This window comes from Micropterus dolomieu, linkage group LG04 (assembly GCF_021292245.1).
Source record: "Micropterus dolomieu isolate WLL.071019.BEF.003 ecotype Adirondacks linkage group LG04, ASM2129224v1, whole genome shotgun sequence".
Classification (NCBI taxonomy): Eukaryota; Metazoa; Chordata; class Actinopteri; order Centrarchiformes; family Centrarchidae; genus Micropterus; species Micropterus dolomieu.
This window is the reverse complement of record NC_060153.1, coordinates 3453789-3465037: the sequence shown is the minus strand read 5'-3', so window position 1 is coordinate 3465037 and position 11249 is coordinate 3453789. Positions and strand designations below refer to the sequence as shown.

The 11249-nt window shown below is 41.1% G+C and overlaps 1 protein-coding gene across 1 annotated transcript in view; it reads right to left on the bottom strand.

Moving 5' to 3' along the window:
- Positions 1-1184: 1184 nt before the first annotated feature.
- Positions 1185-11249, bottom strand: part of LOC123969740 (noelin-2-like) — a 29632-nt gene continuing 19567 nt past the window's right edge. The window contains exons 6-8 of the mRNA XM_046047370.1: positions 4852-5028; positions 4584-4757; positions 1185-2095 (exon numbers count right to left, since the gene is read on the bottom strand). Coding sequence (XP_045903326.1) covers positions 1775-2095; positions 4584-4757; positions 4852-5028 — 672 coding nt within the window. The 3' untranslated portion in view covers positions 1185-1774. The remainder of the gene's footprint in view (positions 2096-4583; positions 4758-4851; positions 5029-11249) is intronic.

Below are 11249 nucleotides of genomic sequence, written 5' to 3'. Positions count from 1 at the left end.
AAAATTAGATAGGAGAGAATCAGTGGAGGACGGGGAGTCATATCTGGTTTTTGAAGCAGTGACCCATACTCGAGGCATTTAGACACAACATCATCACAGTCACCATGGGAACAGAAAAGCCATTTGTGATGTTTCCACAATTAGATCCACATATAGCTAGAGCTTCTTTATTATCCACTATTGATCCAGCGTTTCATCTCATCATCACTGAGACCCCCGCTGTCCGTTGCCCCTGCCTCGTTTATTTTGTGTCTATACATCTTAACTGCTGTGTGTAGCTGTGACCTTTTATGCTACAATACAATTATGTGTGTGTGTGTGTGTCTTTGCTGGTCTCAACCAACAATACTGACTGATCTCTAGCGATGTTACCTTCCATTTTCAGCTCATAACAGCCACTTCAATAACAATGAGCAGGTTAACCTTTACAGCTGTGCCTAGCCCAAACTCAAAATGACATTCTCCTTGGTACTCCTGATCATCCATAACACTGCTTGGATCTATTAGAACCGATGTGAGAAAACTCACAATTAACTCTGATCCTATAAGAGCTCAGGTCGAAGATGCGATCTTTAATGTAATTCTTTCTGTGTCTGAAATGTTATTGGCCTTATTGGTTTTTGGTGTAACTACCGGCTGCTACTTTTCAGGGTTTGGTAAACATTGTTCTGTCTGATTTTTGAGGCCTACTTGGACGATGTAGTTGTCTATTTGAGCTCTTGAGATGAGCAACTGCACACAGTGTTCGATAAATTCTCTGATGCTATCTAACATTTTCTCATCATCAAATGTGAAACACCAGTCAGAGATAAATTCGAGGGGCATTGTTTCTCCAAACCTTTGACCTGGTAGTCAGATAGTTATATCCCATTTTGGTAGTTTTGTTTCGGTCAGGTTCAGGCAAGCTTTTTCTTGTTTTGCTATGCCTTGGCATTTCCCTTCCCTATTTTGTATATTTAGCATTGAATATTGTTTCTTTTGAGTAACCTTCTCGTGGGGTCTTATATATCATGGTCTCTGTTTGAGCCATTGTTGTATAAAAGGACGTAACACAGAACAAAAAAAGAATCAAACCTACATTGTGTCCATTTTCAACACACATGAACACATGTAGACCGACACACATGTTTACATTGAAAACAAGATAAAAACTGCTCCAAAACAGAGACAACAAGAGTCTTGGCAAAGTTTGACAGTAAGGTTTATTGAATGAACAACCATGCTGACTGAACACGTCCACGATCACATCACAAACCCAGAATATCTCCACCTGGTCCGTCGTCATAGCTCGAGGTTTGAAGCAAGTTGAAATTCAGTTCACGAGCTGCATTTTTTTTTCGACAATTCGACCTCAACTTCCAAAATCACTTCTTGAGACACGAGTGGAATGAAACGCAACAGAATATAGATGAGCTCAAACTGTCTGACTTCCTTCTTTCTATCAGTGTTCCCGCAGCAGAGGCAGTTAATATTCCTCTTTGCTGTGATGAATATTCTTGTCTGTGACCTTTAGACATGTGTTCGACAACCGTGTATTGTGTCTAGTTATTAGCTCAGTGAGCCCTCGCAGTCTTGAAGTCATTCAAATTCAAACACAGTCAGTTCTCATTTCCCTGTTGACATGAATGACCACTGTTTGTGTGTGTGTGTGTGTGTGTGTGTGTGTGTGTGTGTGTGTGTGTATTGTAATTTGCAGTAGTTGCAGTACCATTAAACTATCGCCTTTACCTCTACTATAACTCCCTCACTTTTTTTCCATTTCCTATGTGTCGATCTATCCGTCACTCCGGATGACGTGAAACAGTGTAACATTGTAGAGGACCTGGTGTCCGTTGTTCCAGGCGTACAGCGCTCTCTCTCTGGGGTTGTAGTCCATCATGCTGATGTGTGAGTACTGGTTGTGGAAGGGGATGTCAGTGTACTCGTAAGTGGAGGAGTTGGTGTGGTAGGCAAAGTGGACCTTGGCCCCGGCCAGGTGGGAGTTGGTCACATACAGTGTGCCGCAGATAATGAAGGCCTCCCCTGCACTGCGCTTAGGAAACCCCGTATCCCAGCTCTGAAGGACTTCCAGCGAGCGAGGGTCCAGACGACTCACCTGGAGACAGAGAGCGAGTGCTGGTCAAACACAAATTGTTCTTAAACACAATTTTCTTGAATTTTTCTTGCTGAAATTAATCAGGCCAATACATCAGCCAATATTAGTTCAATGTAGACATATCTGTATTGGCATGTATACCAGTGGATAAGTAATAAGCTACTGCAGTGCAGAAATGAAAAATAAATGTTTGAAAAGGTCTGTAATTCCATAGCACCTTTCTAGTCTTCTGACCACTCAAAGCACCACTGAGGCTACCATGCAAGGTGCCAACTGCATCAGAAAGGAACTAATCATTCACACACAGCCATCAGGAGCAGTTTTGAGTGTCTTGCCCAGTGACACTTCAACACGAAGGCTAGGGAATGCCGGGAATCAAACTGCCGATCTTCTGATTAGTGTGGTGCCCGCTTTACCACTATTCCACAGCCACCGTCCTTACATAGTTTGTCCACCAGAGAATAAGCCACGAACAGATGTATTTTACAACTGTAACAGTAGGAATCTTGGGCAAAACAGTTTCATTATCAAACATGTCAATCACAATTATGGTGTTACATGCTCTAAGTGCACTTCCAACCACCTGCTTTATGCACATTTTTAATTTGCACATTAAAATTAAATGGAAAACTATGGATACAGATGTAGCAAACGAATCATGATGTACATGAAGCATGTGACTTAAATGTCCACTAAAGCTTCCAATGAAGAGGCAGCGAAAATAGTGGCAGATGAAAACATCAGATCTGTGTGGAGCGATTAGGAGACTGTTATGTTCCTCAAATTAACACACAAAATAAACTTAAATGCCGCATTTGCATCCCATTTTTTCCATAATTCTTGTTCATTTGAGGTTTGACTGGTGCTATTTCAATTACGTCATCTCATTCTTCTGCAATGGTTAAATGGCTCACTCACATATTACTACCACACTACCTATGGATGGAAACTTAACTGAACAGTCACTCTTAAAGGGAGGGGTTTAGAAAATGGGCAATTACGTTATATAGTACCTGTTGAACCTTAAGTGAAAGTTCCTTGGTGTGGGCCGCAATTTGATTTAATCCTGGGAGTTCAGTATTTTAAATTTTCTTTGGGGTGTAATTTATTTATTTTAAGATGGAAGTAGGGCTGAAACGATTCATCGATTAAATTGATTAATTCAATTACTAAAATGCATCGATGCAAATTCTTTTCATCAAGGCTTTGTTTAATCCGTATAACTATATAGCACACTGTTTTGCACAGACATATTACTGTTGCACTTCAAACTTATGCTGTGTGAACACAATGTGATTATGATAGCGCTGTTTCCAAAGTGGTAGAAGAGAGAGAAAATAGTGAGGGACGGTGAAGAAAGTTTCCAAAGTATTAGATTATTTCAAGCTGAAAGAAAACAACAACTCTATAATGTTACAGTCTGTCCACCGTAAAACGAAACTTATGTGGCCTAACGCTACCCCAACAGCACGACGGCACCTGATCATAAAGCACCCGGTGTTCTGCCAGAGGACCACAGACAAGGTAACAGCAACAGAAACTTTAGCAATTAATGGAAATCATGATTGATTGTTAAATTGAAGGCTGGCCAAAGTAAGCAGCAATCCTCAGCTGAAAATGTGACCACGTGCGTTTGTTGTTCTGGTTGGGCCGTTCGGAGTTCGGGTTGTAACGTCACAGTCATGAGTTAACTGGGTGTCGGGGAGCTGCACCTTAGTATAACTTGTGTAGCACTCTGGTGATGTTTGTGTTAGTAAAGCAGTTGTCTGGTTGTTGGTCTGTTGATGTTGTTGGTCTGATGTTTGCTGTGTGACACACTTTGAATTTCCGAATTGGCCATGAATTTCGCCGCCACCAATCAAAAGTACTTCTTAAACGATGCATTGATGAATCGATGAAATAATCTGTAGAAGCTTCGAGTACTAAAATCATCGTTAGCTGGAGCCCTAGATGGAAGTGTTTTCTTTATTATTTTTCTGTGAGTTATCCCTGGGACATTTCACTTCGTATTGAATTGTTTGCATTTTATTGATTCATCCATCAATCTTTAGATTTATGTCGCCCACACTGCCCTACCCTTCCCTTCTTGTCCCCTTGGTATATCTAGTGGGTTGTAACAAGTACACAGTAATAGAAAAAACTAGCTGCAAACTGCATATAAAATAATTTTAGTTAAAACTGCAATACACTTGCTGTTTATTGTGATAAATTACATTTTTCGGTGCAGTGATGTGTCTCTGTCAGCTGTTTTAATGGATTTTTAAAAACTGTGGGAGTTTATGACTTCTGGAATGTAAAGCAAACCTGCTGACAGCAGTAACTTCTCACAGGGAAAAAAACACATCAGTGGGTTTAAATTTAGTTTAAGTAATTTAACTTTAAATGTTTCTTATTCAAATACAGTGAGAAAACACCTTCATGCCTGTTATTTTGTGTGGTTATCACAGGAATAAGAGCACAAGAACACACATGCATAAGTGGACTGTACCATAATGTTTCCAGCATTAGGGATGGACGTGTAGACGGCCCAGAGTCCGATCTCATCAGCCATGAGGTCAATGTCAGAGGACCCTCCCCAGCTGTAGGGGAAGGTGTTGTTGTACCCAGCGCCACTCAGGCTGCGCTGGAGCAACACGCTGCGAGAGCGGAAATTGTACTGAACCTGAAAAGACAGACGCATACATCTCTCACTCTGGTCATCTGATTCTTAAACTGTTATTTTCTCCCATGTTTCCATTTTCAGCCCCCTTTCCTACCAAGATGTTGCTCTGATGTTTATTGTAGTAGAGGGACCCGTTGTAAACCACATGGCCGGTTCCTGCCCAAGGGTGGGGCAACAGATGCTGCACAAAGTTCTGCCCCTTTGTGAAATCCCCCATGGTTCTGTACTCCAACACACGTCTGCCCTTATAGTAGCCGTCCATCGACCACACCTGATGAAGGAAGAAAGGGAAATAGAAGGTTCACCTCTGATATTACCTTGGTATCCAGGATGCAATATGAACACCTCCCATGCATTCAATTCTGTTAAATTTGCAGAGTCACATTGGTCACCAGCACTTAACTCAACTTGATTAGATAATGACTTGGTGTTTGGCTTTTGACTGGTGTGCAAACCCTGTCCTTGTATGTCTAATGAAATTATGTCAAATGACTGAGCAAAGATATTTGACTACCGTATCCTCCTCCAGAACAGCGGTTGTCTAATCATAGTTTGGCAACTGTAACTAGGCACTGGAAATCAAAGCTTTGGATTTGTCTACATGCTGAAGCAGTGTGCACGGTGATGTAAAAAGACAATAAAAAGAGCATAGATGGTTGTGCTTTCTTACATTCCTTTCTTAAAACAAAAATACAAGCAAAATTCTGTGTCTAATGTAAACGTTGGACATTGTCACTAGCTAACCAGGACACTAAAAGATAGCCCAGTTACAGTCTGTTCACCCTGCTGCAGTCTGGCAAGAGATACAGAAGTACCTGCTGTCGCACCATCAGACTACAGAGCAACTTCTTCCCCTATGTTAAAGATATATCTTAGGGGGCTTAACTGATGTAACAGGGAAAGGTAAGACAGGTCTAGCTGTGTGTTCGCTGACCTTCCAGCTCTAGTAATTTCTCTCATGTAACTTGTTAGGAAGACAGACTGATAAGGGAGCGACAGTAGCTCAGGCTAGCATGCAGGCTCCACAGATTAGAGTACAACTCATGGATAAGTAATAGATTCAAATATGAAGTAGCATTGTAGTCAAATGATCATATAGATTTGTTGTTTTAGGTTAAGGTCAACTAAAAATGACGGAACAGGGAAACCTACAGGAACTAAGGGGAAGAGAGAAACATAAAAGAGACCAAAAGATGTTATCCTTCAGATTTGGTGTTGTCATTTGACGTGTTCACATGTTGTATGCTAGCACTTATCTCCTCGGCCGGGCTCAATAAACCATGCTATGTTAAGAATTCATAAGTCTGTCAAACTTCTTCATCACACCTGAACCTCGCGCACAATATTTCTTCAACACCCTAGGCGGTGAGGCTTTTAAATTGTCTTCAGCACTGCACCATGCAGAGATGGGGACTTGAGTTTGAGACTCGGACTCGAGTCGCACTCGCAGACTTGACTCGGACTTGAGATGCGGGACTCATGAACAATGTTTATTTTTAGGAAAGGTCTGATGAGCTTGCTGTTATTACCCTCCCTGCATTACATGTAACTTACTTAAGTACGCTTTTATCCAAAGCAACTTACATTTGAGGAACAACATACAAGCATCAACAAAGCATAAAATACAGCATGAGAGCTACAGCTGACAATACATATTAATAAAAGCAGCAATAAATGCTAGTAAGCGCTAGTGGAACATATCGCATCAATGGGGTAAATACCTAGGGAAAGAAGTTAGAGTTAACAAAAAGTGCAATCAATACAAGATAGATAGAAGATAATTGTAGGGGATAGAAGAAGAAGAGCACAGGAAGTGCATGTTAGATGTTAGGAGTTAGAGGTGTTATAAGAGGAAATGTTCTTGGAAGAGATGAGTTTTCAAGAGCTTCTTGAAGTTAGAGAGGGACGCCCCTGCTCTGATGGCGTGTGGTAGCTCGTTCCACCATCGTGGTGTCACAAATGCAAATAGCCGGGACTGAGATTGCTTTGTGTGAAGAGCGTTCGTTGGAGGAGCGTAGTGGCTGAGAAGGAACGTAAACTTGTATTATGGAGTTTAGGTAGATGGGTGCAAACCCTGTAATCACTCTGTATGCAAGCATTAATGACTTGAATCTGATTCTGGATGCCTGGCATGGGCAGCCAGTGGAGGCCACACAGCAATGAAGTGACATGCGTCCTTTTGGGCTGATAAAAAAACAGAAGCTGGGTGGCATATTGAGTAAGGTAGAGCATGATATTTCTGATGTTGTATAGAGCAAAGCAGCACGACTGAGAGACAGCAGCAACATGGTCTGAAAAGGACAGCTGGTCATCAATCATGACACCCAAGTTTCTCACCACCCTGGTTGGAGTGATGGTTGAGGAGCCAATTTGTAGTTTGATGTTATGGTGGATAGATTGCTTGGCTGGAATGACCAAGAGTTCAGACTTAGAGAGGTTTAGTTGAAGGTGGCAAGCCTTCATCCATGCAGATATGTCCAAGAGACAGTCTGTGAGGCGGTGGGGTCGCCTGGTGGGAAGGATAGGTAGAGTTGCTTATTGTCTAGGAGGATCATGTGATTGACTGTGTCAAAGGCAGCTGATAGGTCAAGCAGGATAAGAACCGAGGATTGGGTTGCAGTGTTAGCTGACCTTGTTACAGACAAAAGAGCCGTCTCAGTAGAGTGGCCACTCTTAAAACCAGACTGATATGGATCTAGGAGGTCATTCCGTGAGAGGAATTCTGAGACCTGTTTGAAGACTGCCCGTTCGATAGTTTTGGATAAAAATGTTAGAAGAGAAACTGGCCGATAGTTCTCAAGTTGAGTTGGGTTGAAAGGGGGCTTTTTAAGCAAGGGTGTAACCCGAGCACTTTTGAAAGTGGTCGGGAAGGTTCCTGAAGCCAGAGAAGTAATTATCACTTGAGTGATTGCTGGGACCACAGTAGGAGATATGGCTTGGAGGAGATTCGTAGGAATCGTGTCCAGTGGGCATGTAGTGGGACGGCTATGGGTCAGGAGTTCTGATACTTCGTTATCCGTGAGAGAGAGTAAAGCGCCATTTTCCTGGGAGGGCAGAGGAACAGATTTAGTAGGACTGCTACATGTTAGCCTTGGTGTCGAACCTTTTGCACCATTTCCCAAGGGAGATGGAGGGAGACATGTATAAGGACTGCTACATGGTGCTCACACAGTGGGAGCTGACCAGGGGGGGATAGAATGGTTGATTTTGAGAGATTTAGAGAATTGGCTAGTTATAGCCGCCACTTTGCCTGTCAAGAAGGCAGCAAAGGTATCAGCAGACAAGTTTGTGGGTGGAGGAGGATGGAGGAGATGTGTTGACTTAAAGTAGTTTATAAACTGTGATTATTGGTCTCAGTGCACATTACATGGCTGTGCTCTGTAAGTGAAAAACAGGTTACACTTACAGAATTCCTTACAGCTATGCAGTATTTTAAGCAGCAGGTGATGTAACTAGGGATGAAACAATTACCGGTTTAACTGTAAACCATGGTAAAATTCCCGACGGTTATTAATACCGTACACATTTTAATTACCATGATAACCGGGTACGGTTAACCGCACTATTATAATCTCACGGCAAACAATGTCCTGCGTCTCCCAGAAGCAGGCGCACATGCGCAGAATGCAACGTGGGTTTGTTTGGGTCAATGACAACACGGCAGAAGACAGCGTTGCAGAGATTTTTCAGTCACTCTGAAGTCCAGTCGTATTTTAGTTTTTATGAGAGTGCTGAGGGAAACTTCATTGAAGAAAATAACCTTATAGTGAACGCAGGGTGAGTTAACTTTTAGCTTTGGTTTGTCTCTCTGACTTGCTAACAGCGTGTAAACTGAAGCTCTCAGTTAGTTAGCTGCTCTTTTAAAAACGCTACATGTTGCTCTGTTGCTGTGTGCGTCGTGTGTCGGCAGAGTCTATTCGTCCACTGCACATGAGAACACGTTACGCAGTTTAGTCAACCAACCAGCATATCAGTTGTTGGGCTCGTTGCAGTTACTATCACTGTCTTCTTAAAGAATTATTTGTTTTCATGTAATATAATATAAAATATAAAATCTTGATAATGCACACTTAGATGATTTTCATATGTTTACAAAAAGTATTTGCTGTTATTTTATTTTTTATGCAAACAAAATGGCAATTGTATTTGTGGTTTTCAATATAAAACTTGTTGAAATGATTTCAGTGTGTGTATCAGTACATTTTAATATTTTGTGGCACATTTTTACAATACCGTGATAATACTGATAAGCGTGATAATTTTGGTCACTATAATCGTGAAATGAAATTTTTATACCGTTTCATCCCTAGATACAACACTCATTATAGCCACGAGGGACTTGAGACTTGACTTGGCCTTGGATTTCTGTTCATTTCTCTTTTTCATCATTTTTGTACATAACGTTTGTTTTGTGAGTAGCATTAGGGGAACAAACTTCATCTTGTTATGCGAACCTGTTGTAAAATGACAAATAAATTTACCTTGTACCTACTACATAACCCAACCTGCAGCACTTCCAAAACCAAGGAGCTATCATCAGCGAATTACATTTTTATATTGGATGGTAAAATAGAAAACCATCAGAGATCCCAGAAAACACAAACAGACAAAGAAGGAGAGAGGACAAGGTGGAAATTTGTGCATCCACAGTATGGAGGATTAATTACCCAAAGAGGGACAAGAGGTGAAATAGATTAAAGAAAAGAGCAGAGAACGCTGGCAAAAAGAGAGCATTGTTGGTGAAAAAGACGCTCTTTATTCCCTCTGCAAACAGAAAAGTACAGAGAGCAGAAAATAGGGAGCAGATGAAAAGGTTCTTTTTTTGTGTGGGTCAAAGAAAAAAGAAAATCTCTCCTCTAGTGGCTACACCATCTTTTAAATTACAGTTAATTTGTAGTCGCATTTTTTTAAATTCCTACTGAATTAGAGACTTTCAGACAAAGGTAACTGATTACAGTGATTCTGAGGGACTTCAGTAATACAGTGTTTAATTGATACTCAGCTTGTGGTTTGCAAAGAAAATGAAACAGACTGATTGCTCTCTCTCTCTCTACCACCAACACTCTCTTCTCCCACACCAGCTCATCTGATGAAGCTTTTTCTGTTTTAAATCCCTTTAAAACAGTGTTTCAAAGAAGTCCCTTTGCTTTCTGGCAGCTGTACTCTTCCCACATTTGACTGCACCATTTACTTTATATAAACAAGCTCCAGACGCTGATTATACAACAAACGGTGCATGCAAGAAAGGGAGAGGGGAGTTATTTGTTTTTAAACTCACACCTTACAGCAGTTTTAGAGATTGTTGCACCGTTTTCTTTGTGCTCCTTCACAGTTGGCCTACTCCCATATTCCCTTAAAGTCTATCCTAATACAATGCTGACATGCAGTGAAGTTATCTCTTTGTAGTGCAACTGTAATATGAAAGATAAAGAACAAAAGCCACAGTTCTCATTCTCAGCAAATATTTACTATTAAGTTCAGCGCATTAGACAAATCAAGTGGGTGTCATGGCCTTGGAAATGTTGTCTGTTTCCCCTTCCTTTAGGTCACTTTCACTCATGTCCAGTAAAAAAATTACACCAGCTTTTACAAAGAAACCAAGAAGATTAAACATGAAGTCGTATGGAGAGACAGGACACTCAGTGATTGGACAGTTTTGGTGACTGTCATACTGCATCAGTCATCTGTCATTCAGTAATGTTACATGGACCCACGTGGGGAAATGAAAACACTATGACTGACAGCAGGTCATGCAGCACTACAGAACCTTACAGTATGTGTCCATTTATGTTCTCTGGAGTCGGACACAAGCTCAGCAAACATCTGGTGTAACTCTTTCACTCACTTTCTGATATATCAGAGAAAACCCATGTACTGAAGCCCACATGCGTTACCATGGTTACCAGATGATTGTTGCATATATATATATGTATAAATCACTCACACAGATTACTTTCTTAACAGTGTACAATCAGCATATATTTAACAGTAGTTTTTGAAACCATGCTAAAATTATATATCTATCATGGGAAAAAAGCAGGGTTGCTCAATTAAAAAGTTAAAATGTTCTTAGTTTTTGCTGCAACACAATGCTGTGTGTTTAGGCGTCTGATAAGCTTTCCAACACGTGGATCAATCCACTGGATCGTATTTCTTCTGTTTTCAGTCTTAACATCATCAGCTGCTGGACCTCTGCAATTCCTAACCCTAATCACAGTGGTCAACAACAGTGGGAAACACTATTTGAAGGAAAGAAAGACTGTCCAGACAACAGAAAGAAGACCCACTTGATTTGTCTAATTCTTATTATCTTCAGCTGGACTGTGGGTTTTGTCCGTTATTTCATACAGTGGAGTCACGCTAGGAATGATTACAGCTACTAGTGACCATTTAAAAATTCTAAACTCTCTTTAATGTCTTGTCTTGACCTCTTTTCCTGCTCTTCCTCCCTCCCTCTACTGTTGTTTTTATTTTCTTTTTTCCCCCCCCCCC